Below are 20,532 nucleotides of genomic sequence, written 5' to 3'. Positions count from 1 at the left end.
TGCTATGGTGGAAGATGTTTTTCCCTCACTTCTTTTGACCATTAGAAAGGACAGCTTTCCTTTGCTGGCCTTTGTTTCTATCATTTCCCCACCTGGAATGCTTCCTCCCCCTTATTCTTTTGCCTCTCTGAATCCCATGAGGACCAGCTCAAATCCCATCTCCTTCCTGAAACCCTTCCTGACCCTCCACAGAAAGCAGTAATTGCTCCCCCGATGAACACCTGGGCGACTCAGTGCCGATGCTACTTGACGTTTTGGATATTTTTTCCTATATACTAATTTTTTTTTCTTGTATTTCTGTTTCATGCTCTTGAGAGTGAGATAATGCCCTGAATTTTTGTAAAACCTTAGCATTTTATATCATATGACAAACATTAAAAAAAAAAAAAGTTGGTGATTTGGGAGAAAAGCATCTAGAAAGAAATTTTACTGAGGTAAATGGACTTTTTTTTTTTTTTTTTAGTTTTTATTGCGCTTTATGTGAAAGTTTACAAATCAAGTCAGTCTTTCATACAAAAATTTGTATACACCTAGCTATATACTCCTAGTTGCTCTCCCCCTAGTGAGACAGCACACTCCTTCTCTCCACCCTCTATTTTTGTGTCCATTCAGCCACCTTCTGACCCCCTGAGTGAGGTAAATAAATTTAATAAAAGATTATTACAGACATTATGAGAAAAACCCATGAGCATATAATATTTTTGTAACATATAAAATTATTTAAAATAATTTTCTTAAAAGGATAGTTAAAGAAGAATCTTAGATTTTCCCACTAGACATAAAGTGTTTCATAACCAACAATGAATATAGGTTATAGGTGTGAAAATGCAAAGGGAAATATTTATATTTGAACTAGAACCAAAGTCATGTTTTGGAAATTGTTCTTTATGTTCCAAAGTTATTTGTTGAACGAATTTTTGTATAATTCTTCCATGGTGGTATTTTGTGTTTACTGTTAATTCATTTGTACCCAAAGTACCAAGTTATCTCAGCCAAATGCTATAGTTCAGAAATACTCAACCATGATGAATCTGCATGGCCATCAAATCTTGTTCTAGGTCCTAGACAGGAAGAGCTCCTTACTGGATCCAGAAGAGGAATTGTGCCCATTTAAATGAGCTAGCTATACTAATTCACAGTCTTCTGATAGGCTCCATGCAGTTCAAATTTAGGAGATGTAGCTCTTGTCCAGCCTTGTAAAACTGAGAATGCCAGTATTGGTGTTTGTCAAAGAAAATAAATTATAAAGTTGAGTATGTATGATATTTTAAAGTTTGGCAATTAGTAGGTATAGAGTTGTATAATATTACTTGTGGGGCAATACAAAATAAAAAGTTAAGACCCTCATGCTGGAAACTTCTGCATTTGAAGGCTAGAGTTCTGAGATGCATAATCATATTCAGAAAGAAGGGGAAAAAATTAGTTTTCTAAAATGAGGTATCTTTTTATTGAGCACTAATTATATGCAAAGCACTGCACTTCTGAGAAGATCCAGATAGCCTGAGCTACCTATAACAACCAATCCTCTTCCATCATAAAGTGGTGAGAATAAACTGTAGAGTAATATGACCCCCAGCTCTTGCTCCAAGTACAGGCTCCCGTCTGCCAGAGTGAATTCCAAATTCACAAGCAGGATCAAAGATAGGCCACATTAGCTGCTCTGTATTTTTAACCTTTGTATCATATTACCATCAAGGAACACTAATTAAGATAAGAAATGGAGCTACTTATTTGTTTCATATGCATCTTCAGAATTTTGAATTATACATTAAAACAATCTATGACATCTGTGTTTGCTTTTCCCAAAAGAAAAAAGTATAAGTGCCTCAGGGTGTTTCTGCCTGGCTAAGAAACAGATGAAAAAAGTTATTTCTATAGTTTTATTAAAATACAGAGAAATATCAGAATTTTTAAAGCTACAAAATTAAGGTAAAGATTACATATGGCAGATAAATCAATAAAAATTGTAACAAAGCCCAGGATATTTTAGATTAATCTGAAAAAGCTGAGTTTTCTAAGGCTTTGAAAAATGAGAAGAACCGTTTGGCAAACCCTTAACTTGGATTTTTTTTTGTTTGTTTGTTTGATTGATTTTGTTTCTAGGTTGCAGATTCAGAGAGGCACAACTGACCCAAACCATTACAAAAGCTTAGGAGACAGTTTTCGGGTGATTTTCCGAACAGAAGGGTATGTATGCTTCTTTATACACAGACTGTACGTTGATGTGGGAGTGTGGGTGTGTGCGTATAAAATTATTCTTAGGTTGATGAAAGCTTGATAACTTTTTTTTTGGAAATAAAGTTAACTGCATTTCCTCACAAAGATTTTCTATTTAACATGTTTTCTCATTTTGAATGGTTTAGTTTCCTAGTCTTATTAGGAAAGAAAACATTTAAAAAGGCACCATCCTGCTTTGTTGTTTTTGTCTGATAATACGATTGAAAACTGAATATGTGCACAACGGAAACTATCACAAAAGGATATTAATAATAAGTTTAATGACTAGAAAACAACTTTCGATTTATGGCATGAAGGCTTTGTAAAGTTCTCATAACTGGAGCTATCTAAACTTAACAGTTCTTTATTTTGATACTTAAATATAATGCCCAAATGTTTTCCTTCTTTATGTTGTGGTTTATGAATATGGGACCAAACCAGATTTGTATCAAAGATTAATGCGTCAAATCCATTATCCTAATCATGTATGAGATGAACAGACAGATGTACTATTTTGGTTACATAAACTAAAATTGTCCTTGATATGCAGATTCAGTTAAAGACTCTATCCACCATAATTTTCCAAAGGATATTATTAGATTTGTTTCTGAACGTTCTTTTCGTAAGAGGATTGGTTGGAAATAACAATTATATAAAAGCAATAACAGTAATAATAATAGCAATTTTCCCAAGTTCACATAACTTAAGTTGTGCAGCTTGAACTCAAATCCAGGTCTGTTTGATCCCAAAGTTCGTGCTCTTAACTATTGTAATTCACTACCTCTCTAGGCAGATAACAGCCCAGGTCTTAACCACTGTGCCACCAGGGCTCTGTTATACACAACAGAGCAAAAAATATTCTGTTCCGGCTTCACTTCCTGGGCTATGACTAAACCAGGAAGAACCGGTTCTAAGCCCTGGTTTCTAGCCGTGGACTTACAGGATCAAGTGATACCCACATTTTAAATTATAAATATTGCCAAACTACCTTCCAAAAGTATGTACTGATTTTATACCCTCAGTATTTGAGAGTTCCTACTTCCCCACTCTCTAACATTGACATTACCAATCATTATTTGATATATCTGTTACTCACATCCATCTCCCGTTTACAGTCTGATAAAACCAAATCAAACCCACCTCTGAGTCGGTTTTGACTCATAGCGACCCTACAGGACAGAGTAGAACCGCCCTGTGGGTTTTCCAACCAGTGGCTGGTAGATTGGAACTGCTGACCATTCGATTAGCAGCCCAGCTCTTCACCACTGTGCCACCAGGGCTCCAGAACTACCATATGTGAGCAGTGAAACTGTTTTGATTGAGTTTCTTTGATTGTTACTGAGATTGAGCATACCTTTATATCGTTAGCTATCATTTCTTTCATGAATTGCCTGTTTGTGACCTTGGCATATTTCTCTTAGGTTATGTAGGAGCTCAGTATATATTATAGGTACTAATCTTTGGACAAAAGGAACCTGGTGGTACAATGGTTAAGAGTTTGGCCAGTAACCAAAAGGTGGATGGTTCTAACCCACCAGTCCCTCCAAGGGAGAAAAGACCTGGCAATCTGCTCACATAAAGATTAACCCATTGCCATCGAGTCAATTCCAAATCATAGCGACCCTAGAGGACAGAGTAGAACTACTTCAGAGGTTTTCCAAGGAGTGCCTGGTGGATTTGAACTGCCGAACTTTTGGTTAGCAACCTGCAGCGCTTAACCACTTCACCACCAGGGCTCTCCATAAAGGTTATAGCCTAGGGAACCCTATGGGACAGTTCTACTTTGTACTACAAGGTTTCTGTGAGTGAGAATCAACTTGACGGCACACAACAACAGCGACAACAAATTTTTTGATTGTTACGTAGATGGCAAATATTTTTCCCAGTTTGTCATTTGTCTTACAATTATAATTTCTTACACTTTTCACAAGTTTGTGATTTTTTTTGAAGATTGTGATTTTATGATCATATCTGTCTATCTTTTCCTTTATGATGTCTGACACTGATGTCAAATTTTTTTTTAATTCCCTAAACTCAAGATTATGGACATTTTCTTCTGGTATTTTTTTACATTTAAATCTTTAATCCAGCTGAGATTTTTTGGCGGTTTATGAGAAGGAGCACAGGTGGTGCAGTGATTAAGTGCTGGGCTGCTAATGGAAAGGTCAGTGGTTCCAACCCACCAGCAGCTCCATGGGAGAAAGATGTGGCAGTCTGTTTCTGTAAAGACTGCAGCCTTGAAAACCCTATGGGGCAGTTCTGCTCTGTCCTATAGGGTCACTATGAGTCAGAATCAACTTGACAGCAACAGGTTTGGTTTTGATTGGTGGTATATGGGAATTAAATTTGACTTTCAAATAGTCAGTTGTCCAAACACCACTTGTTGAAAGATCTATCCTTTACCCACTGTCATGGGTTGAATTTTGTCCCCCCAACATCTGTGTCAAGTTGGCTAGGCCATGATTCCCAGTATTGTGTAGTTGTCCTCCATTTTGTGATCTGATTATTTTCCATTTGGTGATGTGTTTTAATACTAGCCTCTATTCTTGTGGTTATGGTCCCATTTGGGAGTGAGCTGTTAGTTAAGTTAGTGAGGCAGGATTAGGTCATGTTAATAAGGATTAGGGTACAATGCAACATCCTTACTCAGGTCACAGCCCTGATCCATGTAAGGGGAGTTTCCCTGGGGTGCGGCTTACATCACCTTTTATCTTACAAGAGAAAAAAATAGAGAGAAAAAAGCAGAGAAAAAAGGACCTCCTACCACCAAGAAAGAAGAGCCAGCAGAGGAGCACATCCTTTGGACCCAGGGTCCCTGGGCTGAAAACCTGCTAGACGCAGGGAAGATTGATGCCAAGACACATGGAGGTCTCCAAGGAATGCTGGGCCTACAGATGTTGAAAGGAGACAAGGACCTTTCCCCAGAGCCGACAGAGAGAGAAAGCCTTCCTCTAGAGCTGTCAGGCTGATTTCAGACGTCTAGCTGCCTAAACTGTGAGAGAGTAAATTCCCATTTGTTAAAGCCATCTACTTGTGGTATTTCTGTTATGGCAGTACTAGGTAACTAAGACACCCACTAATTTGAAATGCTACCTTTTTCATATATTAAATTTTCACATATACATAATTAAGATTTTCTATTATATTTCTCCATTTTCTATTGTTTCATTAATTTAATCTATCTCTATTCCAGTATTACACTTTTTAATTATTACATCTTTAAGGTATCTTGGAAATATTTAAAAATATGCCCTGGAGTGTAAAGTCCAAAGCTCTTATCATGGTGTATAGGTCTATCCCTGGTATGGCCCTCCTTTTGTCTCCAGGCTCCTGCCCCATTTATAGATATGTTCTAGGAATAGCAAACGGTTTGCGGTGCTCTGGTCTCTCACACTCTCATGGTTTTCACGTGCTATTCCCTATTCCTGGAGTACCCAACCCCCTATTCCACTCAAGACACTACCCCTCTTCATTGAAGGATGAGCTCAAGTTTCACTCTTCCTGACTGTCTTTTCTCTACCACATGCTGGCTGAAATACACACACACACACACACACACACACACACGATGTGCTACCCTGATTTATTGTGTCTGGCACAGAGTAGAGACATTCAGTAAGCATATGCTGAACGAATGAGTGGAAGTCATCACGCCAACATCATAATTATGCCAAATGAATCAAGAATGACGATTCTTGCTGTAGATAACTCCTCTCATGTTATAATAATGATAATGACCTAGATGCCTCATGAAATATTTTTAGGTCACCTAGTAACAGAAGATCATCAAGCTTTTCTTGCTGTTTCTCCAGCAATGTCTTACATTTATAATATACTTGTTTTTATGACAAGTGGAATCAAAATCATGTTCATTTCACCCAAAATATATATAAAGTTATAGAAATCATAGCACATTATATAGTCAATAAAAGCATGCCTTTCCTGTAATACAGTAATGTCAGCATTGCTGAGTTCTGTAAAGCTGTAACTGATAACTCTAAAAATTGGGTTGTGGGAATTCCTGAGCCAGGCTCTTCATTTCATGTGTGTTTTAGGAAGAATTTGATGTTTCTGCTTTGATATCAAATAATATAACAAACATACAGTATGTGTGGTCCTTGTATAGTAAAACTGGCCTTTTCTTATAGTGGATGTGCAATCACTTCTAGAGCAAATTAATGCTCTTTCTGGACATGTTGTAGCTAAAAGCTGGAGGTATCTAGTCTTAGAGATGAAAATATTTGTCAAAATACAAAAGAAAAAGCTGTTTGTTATTTTTAATGCAGAGCAAGAACATTTCACAGCCTTCAGTTAAAAACAGAGAAATTTTAAAAAAGGTAAATAAAAAAATAATAAAAACCTTTGAACACATCCAGTATTTTAAATATTTTTTGTGGTAAAAGCAATTCACTTTGATTTTGGTACTTACGTTTTAGAGAACATTCTGCATTTTAAAAATATTTTTCTAACTCGGGCGTAGAGGCCAGATTGATCTATGGCCTACAAGAAGGATCAATTTGACTATTAGCATAATTAGAATTCATCACTGCTGGCTTTTCCTATCTCCTCCAGGTTATAAATGCTAGTCCTTCTCTAGTGTTAATTTAAAAAAATTAAAGTCTGTGAATACACTTAGAATCTGCACACATCTCCCATTTCCCCACTCTAAGAAAGTGAGTTAGTGCCCCAACCATTCTTAGAGATGTGATTTCCCACCTATTTGCCCAGAAGTCACATGCTTATAGAGATAGTAGCTCAGTTGAACCAAAACCCATTACTGTTGAGTGAATTCCTAGAGACCGTATGAGACAGAGTGGAACTGCCCATAGGGTTTTCAAGGCTGTAAATCTTTGCAAAAGTAGATTGCCACATCTTTCTCCCTCAAAGTTGCTGGTGGGTTTGAACTGACAACCTTTTGGTTAGCAGCCAAGCGCTTAACCACGTGCCACCAGGGCGCCTTATAATAGCTCAATTACATGAGTCCAAATCTCTTTACTGCTTATAAGATTTTTAATGTTCTTGAAAGCATAGATACGCTGTAGTTTTATAAAAGACACAATTTTTCAACCCAAGTTTACCAAAAAAAAAAAAAAAAAAAAACCCACTGCTGTCAAGTCGATTCCTACTACTCATAGTGACCCTCTAGGACAGAGTAGAACTGCCCCGTAGAGTTTCCAAGGAGCACCTGGTGGATTCCAAATGCAGACCTTTTGGCTAGCAGCCATAGCACTTAACCACTGTGCCACCAGGGTTTCCAGGTTTACCAAGGTGAGGTTAAGTTAAAAAAAAAAAAAAAAAAAACCGTCTTCCAAATTCTGAGTAAGGATTTCTATTATGACAGAATTATCATGTTTAGCTAGCTTTTAGCAAGGAGGTCATTGTCATTTTCTCTAATGGAGCAGGAAGAACTCACAGGGAAGAATAGTAGAAAAGGAATTTGTCACTGTTGAGAGTATCTCCATTGTCATCATGACTTCATCTTTCTCTGGTTTGAAAGAAACAAACTAATAGGTCCATCTACTGTAAAACAGTGAGCCCAGAAGACCTAAAGATTCTGCCAGGTTGGTTAGTGCCTTTAAAACTAATAAGGTTTATAAAACCACCTGGTAAACAGCAGCTGGACTCTCTACTTATATGTATTCATGCATCACTCCACACTTCCCTTTGCCTCAATGTCTTTAATGAAAGCTTTTCTAGTCTTTTTGTATCTGTCATTCCTTTAAAGAGAATGATAGTAGATGTTCACAGATGAGTGATGGGTTATAAATTATGCTAATGTAGAAAGGGACAGTCCCCTCTGCTCCTCCTCCACCCTTCCTTCTCTGGAAGTATTCTAGTGGCCATTCTTCCTGAAATAGAGGGAAAAAGGAGCTAAACAGAATGACATGGTTAAAGAAAGATGTGAACCTAATATTCACTTACATGTGCTGGGCACTATACTAAGAACGTTTTCAACACAGCACTGTGAAGTAAGCCTCTTTATGTCCTTGTTTTGTACAAAAAAAAAAAAATTTTTTTTTTTTAACTCGAGGTCAGAAAAGTTGCCCAAGGTCACACAGGTATTAGTGGCATACCATGATCTTTCCATTATACTCTATCACCTCTCACTGAAAACCAAACTTTATTATTTATTGCATGGAAAGTCTGCAGTGTGGAATTAGTGGCTATGAACCCCTAATTTTTAAATATCTCTTCTAAACCTTTGCTATTCCTAGCCTCAAATCATACAGTGATTTAAAGCCGCTTTTATTTCTCCCTTCAAGTAAATTATGAAAGTTCTAAGAGACCGGTATATGTTCAATCAACCAGGTCTTAGTGATTCTGAGGCAACGCCACAACCTCTGACAATTCACGACTCTTACTCCAGTTGTTACCCCCATCTCTTGCAGACAGCACCATATCTCTGCTAAGTCCATAGTTTTCAGTCAATCTGTTCTCTTCCTCTATGTTCCTTAGTGCTCTTACGAGAAAAAAATTTGGGCTTTGTTTTGCCCAAGGCAAATAACTAGGAAACAACTAGGCCAGATTAAACTTAGCTTCAAATGAGAAACATGTTGATTGCTGGTGCCTTCAGAAATACGGTATTCTTCAGAAAGTATTGCTGTAGAAAATATGTGGTTGCATTTGGGGGGCATTTGAACTGTGTTTTGTTTCACGATTTGTTTTCCGTAACCACTGATGCTGCCCCAAGTATCATCTTACAATCAGACCACTTGGTGATTATAATATTTTCTAGTTAGATGACATTTAAGGCCTCGTTTTATGAGCTCCAGCATAATTGGCTAATTTGGTAAACTCCAGATGTGTGAGATAATGTGCACTCGTTTAAGTGCCTTTCAGACGGCATAAATGGCATGGCCCCGGGAGGTATAATCACTCCCTCTTGTTTTCATTAAGAATGGGAGTGAGTGGCTTATGACACAGACAAAGGAAGTGGGACCTCTACAACCCTAAATCAACAACTTGGTAAGAGTTGGACATTTTCTTTTCACAGGTGGATTCATTCTTAGGTCTTTGGTTTAATTTAGTGTCCTAATAGGTCTACTTTTTAAAAATTGATTTTCTTAATCTAACATGGCTAGGTAATTTTAAAGCATGCTCTGAAAATATAAAGTCCTGTGCCTATAGAAAGCCCTTTGAATAGATAAATTTTTGGAAATCATCTCACCCTCATGTGGGTTCAAAGAGGCAACGGTGAGCTAACACTTGCCCCAAATGAGAATTGTGGTTATTTGAGCAGTCAGCATCCTCACCACCTAAACCAAGTTCCACCTTCATGGGGCCCAGTAGTTGCTGCTGCTTTTTCTGTCTTCTCTTGACCCCTCTTCATCATCCAACGGAAACCAACTTATCTGCCCAGCATAGGCAGGCAGGAGTAAGGTGAGTGGTTCTTGGCATCATTGTGCTCTGGATCCTGGGGCTGGTGCCTCTTGTCTGACTATAGATACAGTGGTGCTCACAAACAGCTGATTTATGTGTCACTGTATACCCACTACCATTTAACCAACAAAGATCTTTACTCAGATGAAAAATTACAGACTGTACACTAACCTCACTGCAGATAATCTGTAATACACATCAGTTGTGTGTAGATCGTTGGGTGTTGACTGGGTTTGCAAGTATGGTTTGCCCAAGTGAATGCATTTTTTGATGGATGCCGTATGTTTACTGTGACATCTGTAATGAGTTTCCTGGTAACTTGATTGCCTAATATCCATTTTGTCATACATTTTTTCTCTCCCTTCCTTTTTGTTTTATCAAAGAGGCCCTTCCTAGTACCCAGCAGGCCTCCCTTGAGTGCTTCCTTGTTTTTGTGTGGTGACAATGAGGAAAGCAGAAAGTCCTAGCTGCTCTTGCTCCTCTACTATAGGGTTCAGCCCTGGCTTGTCTAGGCTTTTTTAGTGATGGCACACGAAAGCACTCTTTAAATAGAAAAAAAGAGTAAAAAAAAAAGAACAAATTAGAGTTTGGAGAATAAAGCATGGCAAATTTAGCTGGCAAGTCTTGTGAGGGATGGTTCCAGGTCCAGAATATGACCTGGAGTTAGCAAACCAAAAGGGAAGAACATGTTTAGCATTTCTCAAGCCGAAAGAACTAAAGAAAAATTTAAGCCTTGAGTTGCAATATTGAAGGATTCTATGGGGAAAATATTAAATGATGCCGGAAGCATCAAAAGAAGATGGAAGGAACATACAGAGTCACTATAGCAAAAAGAATTGGCTGACATTCGACCATTTCAGGAGGTAACATATGATCAGGAATCGATGGTACTGAAGGAAGAGGTCCAAGCTGCACTGAAGGCATTGACGAAAAACAAGTCTCCAGGAATTGATGGAATACAAACTGAGATGTTTCAGCAAATGGATGCAGCACTGAAAGTGCTCACTCATCTATGCCAAGAAATTTGGAAGACAGCTACCTGGCCAGCCAACTGGAAGAGATCCATATTTATGCCTGTTCCAAAGAAAGGTGATCCAACGAAATGCAGAAATTATCGAACAATATTGTTAATATCACATGCAAACAAAATTTTGCTGAAGATCATTCAAAAGTGGCTACAACAGTACATCAGCAGGGAACTGCCAGAAATTCAGGCTGGATTCAAAAGAGCATGTGGAACCAAAAGTATCATTGCTGATGTCAGATGGATCCTGGCTGAAAGCAGAGAATACCAGAAAGATGTTTACCTGTGTTTTATTGACTACGCAAAGGCATTTTACTGTGTGAATTGTAACAAGTTATGGATAACATTGTGAAGAATGAGAATTCCAGAGCACTTAATTGTGCACATGAGGAAACTGTACCTAGACCCAGATGCAGTTGTTCAAACAGAACAGGGGCATACTGCATGGTTTAAACTCAGGAAAGGTGTGTGTCAGGATTGTATCCTTTCACCATACTTATTCAATCTGTCTGCGGAACAAATAATCCAAGAAGCTTGACTTTATGAAGAAAAATTCAGCATCAGAATTGCAGGAAGACTCAATAACAACCTGCATTATGCAAATGGCACAACCTTACTTGCTGAAAGTGAAGAGGATGAAGCACTTACTGATGAAGATCAAAGACCACAGCCTTCAGTATGGATTACACCTCAACATCAAGAAAACAAAAATCCTCACAACTGGACCGGATGGCGAGACTACATCTCACCTACTTTGGACATGTTATCAGGAGAGATCAGTCCCTAGAGAAGGACATCGTGCTTGGTAAAGTACAGGGTCAGCAAAAAAGAGAAAGACCCTCAATGAGATGGATTGACACAGTGGCTGAAACAATGGGCTCAAGCATAAAAAGGATCATGAGAATGGCGTAGGACTGGGCAGTGTTTCATTCTGTTGCACACAGAGTGGCTATGAGTCAGAATCACCTCAAGGGTACCTAACAACAACAGGCTGAAGCCATTTTCTTCTTCCATGTCTTCTGTTTTGGAAAGGGAGAGAAGACGTGCTTTCAGTTCAGGAATGCACCTTCCATCATTGTTCTTGAATGATCTGTGTACCTTTTAAAAACGGCTTAGCAATGCTTAGTATATTACAGAGAGTCCCTGAGTGGAACAAACAGTTAAATGCTCCACTGCTAGTTGAAAGTTTGGCAGTTTGAACCCACCTATTGGTGCCTCAGCAGACAGACCAGGCAATCTGCTTCCAAAAAGTCCTGGCATTGAAAACCCTATGAGGCAGTTCTACGCTGCACACTTGGGGTCACCATGAGTCAGAATCAACTTGACAGCAACTAACACAACAGTATATTACACTTTGGTAAGTTCTTATTAAATAAAGTATATGTAATCTCTTTCACAGAAAACTTATGGTGTATTGCTAAGACCTTTAAACTTAGATTATTTAACGAAGGTTGAAAATGAAAGAATGAAGTGTACGGAGAAAGAATACAAAAGAAGAATAGACAGTGGGTTATTTCAATATTTTAAAAAAACAGGCAGTTGAACCATTGGTATATTATCTAGCATTTATATTTTACCAAATCATTTTATACCACTGTAAAGGCAAATAGCTGTTGATTTAAGCCATATTGGGCTGTAAAGTAGAACAGGCTTTCCCCCATCTTCACAATCAGGGAGTAGATGATGGATTTTCAGAGTGCCCAGATAGCAGCATCCTAGTGCTTCCATGTCCCAGAGTTCTATTACTTTTTCTGCCCAAAGAGTGACCTTTAAAATGGTTTCAGCTCCTAGATTTTCCTCCTGTCATCACCACAGACTGCTAGCTGACGGTCACACTCCGACTCCCTCAGCCTCTCACTAGCAACGCTTTCTGACTTACTGACTGGCCTTTGGCAAGGATTCAACTGTTGCCAAAGAATAAGTAAAAACGTTTGCAGTGATGTCAGCCCGTCAGCAAGGCCTGATTAAGAGACCAAACACAGCCTCTCTCAGAGCGTGGTGCTGACAAGAAGGAAAGGAGGACAAGTTGTTTGGGTGGAAGTAGTTGTCTTTCTGGAAGGTTGGCATCCTCAATCCAGAGCTTGAGCAAATACTCCGCATGTTTTTTATAGAGTGTTAATGAGGGGCAGAAGGGGAATTCCATATCCAATGGGAGATGTCCCACTGGAAATATTTTCCGGTCCTTATTTTAACTTATTCTGGGTTTCTGGTGGGATAGAAACACATAATCGCTTCAGGGAAAAAAAATATGTCTTTGCCAAAAGCAAAATCCTTTTTCTAGTAATTGTTAAACCAAACATTTTCAGATGAGAATAGAGAAAAATAACCCTAAAACATTTTTCTACCTTTGCCTAATTCTCCTACTGTAGAAAATAATTGATACGGTTTGATATAGACAAAATTAAAGGAGTTAATATTTTATCTTCATCATTGGCTTCACCTAGTGTCTCTGATTCTGTAGAACTTAATTGTTCAGTATAGTATCTTTATGATAGAAAGTCTTCTATTCCTGAACATATGCAAAGTTGATCTCATTTTATTTCCCACGGAGGAAAAGGGTCACATGGATTTTTAATATTCTAGAACACAGTTAAGAAGTTATAAACATTGGCAAGATACACACATATACACATGTACGTACATGCTTTTGAACTCTAATGGAATGGCTTATCATTTAGATTGCTACATTTGTCTCTGTAAATCACATGCTTCAAATGCCATGTGAGCATCCACGAGTGCAAGTTCCTGCCCAGGAATCTGGTTATTCACCCAATTACAATATTCCCCTCACCTGTCCATGCATTTTTTGGGTAGTCTCATGACTTAACTTTACCTTTCCTCCAGGTCTCTTACATGGTTTGAAACTGGAGGAAAGGAAAAGATTCAGATACTATTGTTGTAACAATGATTATATTCAAAGCCATTGTTACATTTTGGCCCTTTACTCTTTATAAAATTTATTACCTTACTGGATGCTCTCAAGAGCCCTGGCAGGTATGGAGGTGGGAAGTATGATCTCTAGTTTTCTAGTCAAGAAACTGGTAAGAGATATTAAGAAACTTTCTCAGGGTCCCACAGCTCATATCTGTTGGCACCTGGATTCATCCCAGGTGTTCTACGTCATGTATTATGCTCCTGCTCTGTCAATACATTAACGGTGATATTAATAATAAGAGAATCAAAGCCTCTGATTTACACCAGTCCTATACGTGTTCAAAACCTTGTCACATATCTCATCTCACTTGACTCTATAGCATCTAGGGAAGGCAGGGAAGAGGTGATGTGATTGGTTACATTCTACATACAAGAAAACTTTAAACTAGATAATAGATAAGTGGTAACTTTTGTAAAAGGTAAGACAGTACACAATACTTGGGAAGCCAGTACAACTTGACCAAGACAAGGTCGTAGAAGCTTTATAGACATGTCCCAAACTCCGTGAGGGACCAAAGTACTGAGCTGAGGGCTGGGGACCACGGTCTTAGGGAACGTCTAGCTCAATTGGCATAACATACTTCGTAAAGAAAATGTCCTACTTTGGTGAGAAGCATCTGGGGTCTTAAAAGCTTGTGAGTGGCCATCTAATATACTCTACTGGTCCCAACTCATCTGGAGCAAGGGAGAATGAAGAAAACCAAAGACACAGGTAAAGATTAGTCCAAAGGACTAATGGACCACAACTACCACATCCTCTACCAGACTGAGTCCAGCCCAACTAGATGGTGCCCAGCTACCACCACCAGGTGCTCTAACAGGGATCACAATAGAGGGTCCCAGACAGCGCTGGAAAAAAATGTAGAACAAAATTCAAACTCACAAAAAAAGACCAGACTCACCAGAAACCCCGAGAGTATGGCCCCTAGACACCCTAACTCAGTACTGAGGTCACCCTGCAGCCAAAAATTAGATAGGCCCATAAAACAAACAGTAATACACATAGTTCAACCATGTATACAAGACTAAATGGGCACACTAGCCCAGGGGCAAGGACAAGAAGTCAGGAGGGGATAGGAAAGCTGGATGAATGGAAATAGGGAACCCAAGGTTGAGAAGAGGAGAGTGTTGACACATTGTGGGGTTGGCAACTGAGGTCACAAAACAATATATATGTATGGTATATATATATATATAAATTGTTTAATGAGAAACTAATTTGCTCTGTAAACCTTCATCTAATGCACATTAAGAAGAAAAAGAAAATTTCGACAAAGGAGTTTAGTGAGATTCCTAGAATTTAAGATTGGATCCTGAGATCTGTACTGGAAGAATTCAAACCTTTCATTTAAAAAGAAATAAATGGTCTCTTGGGAAAATGGAATTGGACTTCCAATACATTCTGAAGTGTGGCACAACCAGACCATGATACCAAGATATCATGGTCGTTAGGACAGAGCCCCATTCAGAGAGAAGTCACTGGATAAAGTTTGAGGTTAAGACCCACTGCATGAACTTAACTCAGTTATTTCTCCTGCTAGTGTTTACCTAACTCTACTGGAATATTGGGTAATAACCAGAAGAACCACACAGAACACTAGATAAAACTTTTATTCAAAGTTCCTTGGGTAAAGATGTCAGATGAGGATGAAAATTATCATATGCTTGCAAAGTATGTTGAAATATGTGGTTGCCAAAACCTAGAGCAGATGCCAGCCATATGCAGCAGCCTTGTTCCCATGGTGATGAACAATGTGTTCATAATTCTCCTCGTCTGGCCACAGATCTCACAGGAAAACAGAGCACTGGGTATCAGGAAATCTCTTGTTGCCTCAGTCCCAGTGCTGACAAAAAAAAAAAAAAAAAAAAAAATGAGATGAAGTATGAGATGAGCTTTGGAAATCCTTAAAGAGAGGCTTTAAGTTTGTGTTAGATGAAAGAGTTCTTTAATTTCTTTACATAAAGTCTTTCCTAAGTTAGAAGAATCAAAAGGAGAGAAAAGAACATGTGCTGGTGTCATTACCACTTTGTATCCTTTCAGTTTTTGGTGAATGGATCAACAAGTGTTTCAAAATTCAAAAAAATTAAATTCCCCGAAGTTAATACATTCATAAAGGAATCAAAATTAAATGGTTGCAATGTAATCCATTAAGCAAAAGACATATTGATAACTAGAAATCTGGCTTCAGGTGTAAAATGAAATATGTGTTAGATTACAAAAATGTTTCTTCCCCACTTGCTCACTCCTTAATACCCATGACCTACTCAGTTCTACACCCACATGTGCAAATTGCCCTCTCAGAGACCACCACAGGCCTTCTGTCCTTTTTCTTAGAATCTGAGACACAGATGATTGTAAGATGTGCTGTTATTTTTGGTGCCATTAGAAATAAAAGATACTGACAATTAAACTCCTCACAATGAGTTAACAGTGGATATGAACGTTGAGTGAGAAGGGGAAATATTGAATGAATTTCTAGTTTTTGCCATGGGTGACTGCTAATGGTAAATTTATGTCACTTTCACATTCAGAAATCTTTGCTGATTCTCCATTGATTCATGTGGTGGGCAGCAGGTAAGATGGCCCACAATGTTCCCAACTTCTGGTATTCATGCCCTTATCAACTCTCTCCCCTTCTCATCCCCTCCCCTCAACTTAAGTGTGGGCTGGACTTACTGCATCTTTTCCAATGAAGAGAATATGGCAGACATGATGAGATGTCACTTTCTAGATTAGACTATAAAAAGACTGTTACTTCCATCTTGGATGCCCTTTCTCACTCTTCTTGTTCTCTTAGTCTCTCACTTTTCACTTGATCAGCTATGAGCACAGAGAGCCACATATCCCAAGGAACCAAGGGAAGTCTTGGCCCTTAGTCCAATAACCCAGGAGGAACTGAATCTTGTCAGCAACCACATGAGTGAGCTTGGAAGTGAATCCTCCAGCCTTCAAATAAGACCTCAAGCCCAGGTGAGAGTTTGACTGCAACCTCATGAGACACCTTGAGCCAGAGGCCCAGGTTTCTGACCCTCAGAAACTGTTTGATAATAAAAAGTTGTTCTTTTAAGCCACTATGTTTTGGGGCAATTTGTTACACAGAAAGATATAAATAATACAATACACAAAAACAACTCTGAAACCCTTAGATACTTATTTGTGGCCCTCTGTATCTTCCAAACCTTATCTTACCCAGTGGACCCACATACATCTTATGTTCTAACCCTTTTGAACCAATTATAACTCCTGCAACAATTTTTCTTTGTTTTTGCTCATGCATGTTCATCAGCAAAGAATGCCCTTTTTCCCTTTATCCAGCTATGGAAGTTCTGGTCATCCATAAATACCTAGATAATATGACCTTCTCTTTGATGACTTTTCTCATCATCCAAAGTGGAAATTATTTCCTTCATCTATTATTTTATGGAAACCCTGGTGGCGTAGTGGTTAAGTGCAACGGCTGCTAAACAATAGGTCAGCAGTCCGAATCTACCAGGTGCTCCTTGGAAACTCTATGGGGCAGTTCTACTCTGTTCTATAGGGTCGCTATTTTATTTTATAACACTTTTATAGCACTTTGTTTCTCTATGACAGCATTTATCTTTGGAGTCCAAGAGATCTGGATTAGAATTCCATTTATAAGTTTTGGGACCTTGGAAAAATTACTTAATCTCATTATACTTCAGCGTCTTCATTCTTAATATGGAAGTAATAATACTACCTACTTTACTGGGTTGCTAGCACTCAGCACAATATGTGGTAGATAAATATGCACAGTTATTGTTATCTAGTTCTATTCTCGCTATCATATGTTGAGCTAGTTATTTGTGACTGTTTACAATAGTTACATTCATTAAAATGTTAATGTATGGAATAGTTAAATGTATGGAACTCATGAAATCATTTTTGGGGCTTCTCTAATGTATAACACAGTTCTTTGTATCTAATCATTCAATATGTGTTTGCTGAATTTAATTAAATACTTCCTGGTTTAATACACTTAGCTATTCTGGCCACGTTAATATATAAATTAAATGTAGTTAAATCAAAACAAATGCCAACAAAAATTTATGACTCCCGTAGTATTATTTGGAAACTCTGGTGGCGTAGTGGTTAAGTGGTACGGCTGCTAACCAAAAGGTCGGAGTTTGAATCTACTCGGCACTCCTTGGAAACTCAATGGGGCAGTTTTACTCTGTCCTATAGGGTCGCTATGAGTCAGAATCGACTTGACAGCAACAGATTTGGTTTTTTTGGTTTACGATATTACTAAGACCAAGGTTCTAATGACAATAAATTGTCCCTATCTCCAGAAAAGTAACATCTTTGTAACTATCTCAGGAAGACAACAGAATATTTTTAATGGCCGTTCAGGTGTTGAAGGTGGGAGTTGGATTTTGGCATATAGTTTTTAAATTCAGAGGGTTCACCATTGGCAAATAATACTTGGTGGTACTGGAAAGTCTAAATAGAAAAACTGGTAAGATTGTTGAAGAGCAAGTGAAGGGCAAACTATCTACTTCCATTGCTTAGAATGTGTTATGTTTTTGCTACTGTTCTTACAACACTTCCTGTCTGGAGTTTAATTAGCAGAGGGACCAAAAACAATATATATATAAACCAAGCATTCCTGGTCAACTAAAATATTAAGCAAAGTAAAAGCAAAAGAACATTTAAAATGCAATTAAGGGTAAATCAAGAGTTAAAATTTTAAAAGACAATATTAAAAGACTTTTGGTTCCATCTACAGCAGACTAACTTGCATCAGAACAATCCTTCTATTGAAAACATTGGACACAAATACACAAAACTACTATTCGAAGGCATTAGAGAGCCACCAAAGCAGGCTGGACTTATGAAGGACCACAAAACCTTAGGGAAGGAAGCCCACCTCAGTCAGCTCTACATTCACCCCAAATTTTCCCCTGAAGGCCAGATTTGCTAAATCGTGTGGGAAAGTCTGGGCTTGGGAATTGAGACCAAGTTTTGAGCTGAGGAGAGGAGTTGGAGGTTAGAGTTCAGGCTGCCAAATGGCTGCAGCTTAAGGACCAAAAATCCCATAGAAGAAGGAAATTATGGAGAAGTGAGCCCAAAGATCAGTGTGCAATTTCCCCTTGAAGCATTTGTTATTTGTTATTTCCTAAACTGTTGAGAAGCTAAAGAGTTGAGCAGAGATTTCAGCAGCCCCATGATGCTGGGGAGACAGAGATTAGAGTTGAAACCCAGTCAGGTGGAAGAATTCCAGTAAACACCCCAGATCTACTCCCAAGGGTAAGGGCTCTGCCCTAGAGAAAAGGACAAAACTTAAATACATTATCCCTAAAAAAAAAAAAAAATCCAGTGCTGTCATGTCAATTCCAACTCATAGGGACCCTATAGGACAGAGTAGAACTGCCCCATAGAGTTTCCAAGGAGCGCCTAGCGGAGTCAAACTGGCAACCTTTTGGTTAACAGCCGTAGCCCTTAACCGCTACACCACCAGCGTTTCTACATTATCCCTAAGGAAGCCTAAAACCAAACCCTCAGCAGGATGAAGGTGATCTGCTATGCTCCATCTGCTTTCTAGGAGAAAATTCATTCCTCTTTTAGGAATCATCCAAAGCTCTTCCATTTTTTTGTGCACAATATACTGCAATTTAATTAAAAGGAATCACAAGGTCTTAGGAAACGAAGAATCAAATGACCAAATAGCAAGAGAAATAGTGACAATAAGTGATTCAAATTTTAGAGTTAATAGACAGGGACTTTTTTTTTAAGCTACAATAAATACGTTCAAGAATGCAGGAGATGGAGAATTTCACTACAGACCTAAAATCTGTAAAAAAAAAAAAAAAAAAAAGATTCAAAAGGAAATCCTAAAATAAGATACAATAACCCATACCATACATCATCAGCAATTAACTTGTTAATCATTTTGTAAGTTCTTGAATAATAGGGACCATGTTTTACCCTACTAGTATGTAGAACACAGAGTAGGTAATAAATATTGTAATTAGTTGATAGAATGATTACAGGAATAATAATACAGACATTTGGTGAGAGAAATCACAAAATTAAGAACAAAAAAAATCATTTTAAGCAACCAAAATAATAATAATTTACCATGTGGCAGGCACTCTGCTAATGGATTGCATACATTAACTTGCTTAGTTCTCACAACAACATTATGGGGGCAGGAACCATCATTCTTTATTATGAGTCAACCATGGTCAAAAGTTTATGTGACTTATCCAGTGTCTTATGGCCAACCAGCCAGTTGCTGTTGAATGGATTCCAACTTGTATCTATCCCTTGTGTTTCAGAGTAGAACTGTGCTCCACAGGGTTTTCAATGGCTGATTTTTCAGAAGTAGATGACCTGACCTTTCTTCCAAGGCACCTCTGAATGGACTCAAACTGCCAATCTTTCAGTTAGTTGCTGAGCAGGTTAACCATGCACCACTCAAGGACTGCTCCAAGGTCTCATAGGTTGTATTATTGTAGGTATTTAAACCCAGGTGATCTGGCTCTGGATCTTTACTTCAACTTTAGTTTTTTGTTTGTTTGTTTAATGTACTTAAAAAATAAAAACATAAGCTGTTCTGCTTTGGCTGAGTGCCTAGTTGCAAATTTTAGAAAATAAGTCAAAAATTGAAAAACTAAAGTGCTTGGTGGTATTTGCTAGAGCACTAAACTCTTCTTGTAACCTGACCTTTACGTTGTTTTCAGATGCTCATTCAGGACAAAGGGTATTACTTAATACATTTTGGCATGGGCTCTGTCATGAGTGTTTGACACATAAGAAAAAAAAAAAGATGAACAGAGTGACAGAGTGTCCCATCTTTTTCCTTAAACTACAGATTGCTCAAGGCCACAAGATACAAACCATGAGTTTAAAGTTGACACTCTCAATTTCCTCCTTTCCTGTGTGTGGATCTCATTTTCAGGGTGCTGACATTTTGCCTTTTCTACATCCCTGCCTTCCCCCCTTCCTCTACCCC

The 20,532-nt window shown here is 38.3% G+C and overlaps 1 protein-coding gene across 1 annotated transcript in view; it reads left to right on the top strand.

The window, feature by feature from the left end:
• Positions 1–2,029: 2,029 nt before the first annotated feature.
• SLC25A21 (solute carrier family 25 member 21) overlaps positions 2,030–20,532 on the top strand; it is a 162,822-nt gene continuing 144,319 nt past the window's right edge. The window contains exon 1 of the mRNA XM_003408461.3: positions 2,030–2,187. Within this exon, the coding sequence (XP_003408509.3) occupies positions 2,030–2,187 (158 nt within the window). The remainder of the gene's footprint in view (positions 2,188–20,532) is intronic.

Source organism: Loxodonta africana, chromosome 10 (genome assembly GCF_030014295.1).
Source record: "Loxodonta africana isolate mLoxAfr1 chromosome 10, mLoxAfr1.hap2, whole genome shotgun sequence".
NCBI classification, from domain to species: Eukaryota; Metazoa; Chordata; class Mammalia; order Proboscidea; family Elephantidae; genus Loxodonta; species Loxodonta africana.
This window is presented reverse-complemented; position numbering and strand designations above follow the sequence as displayed.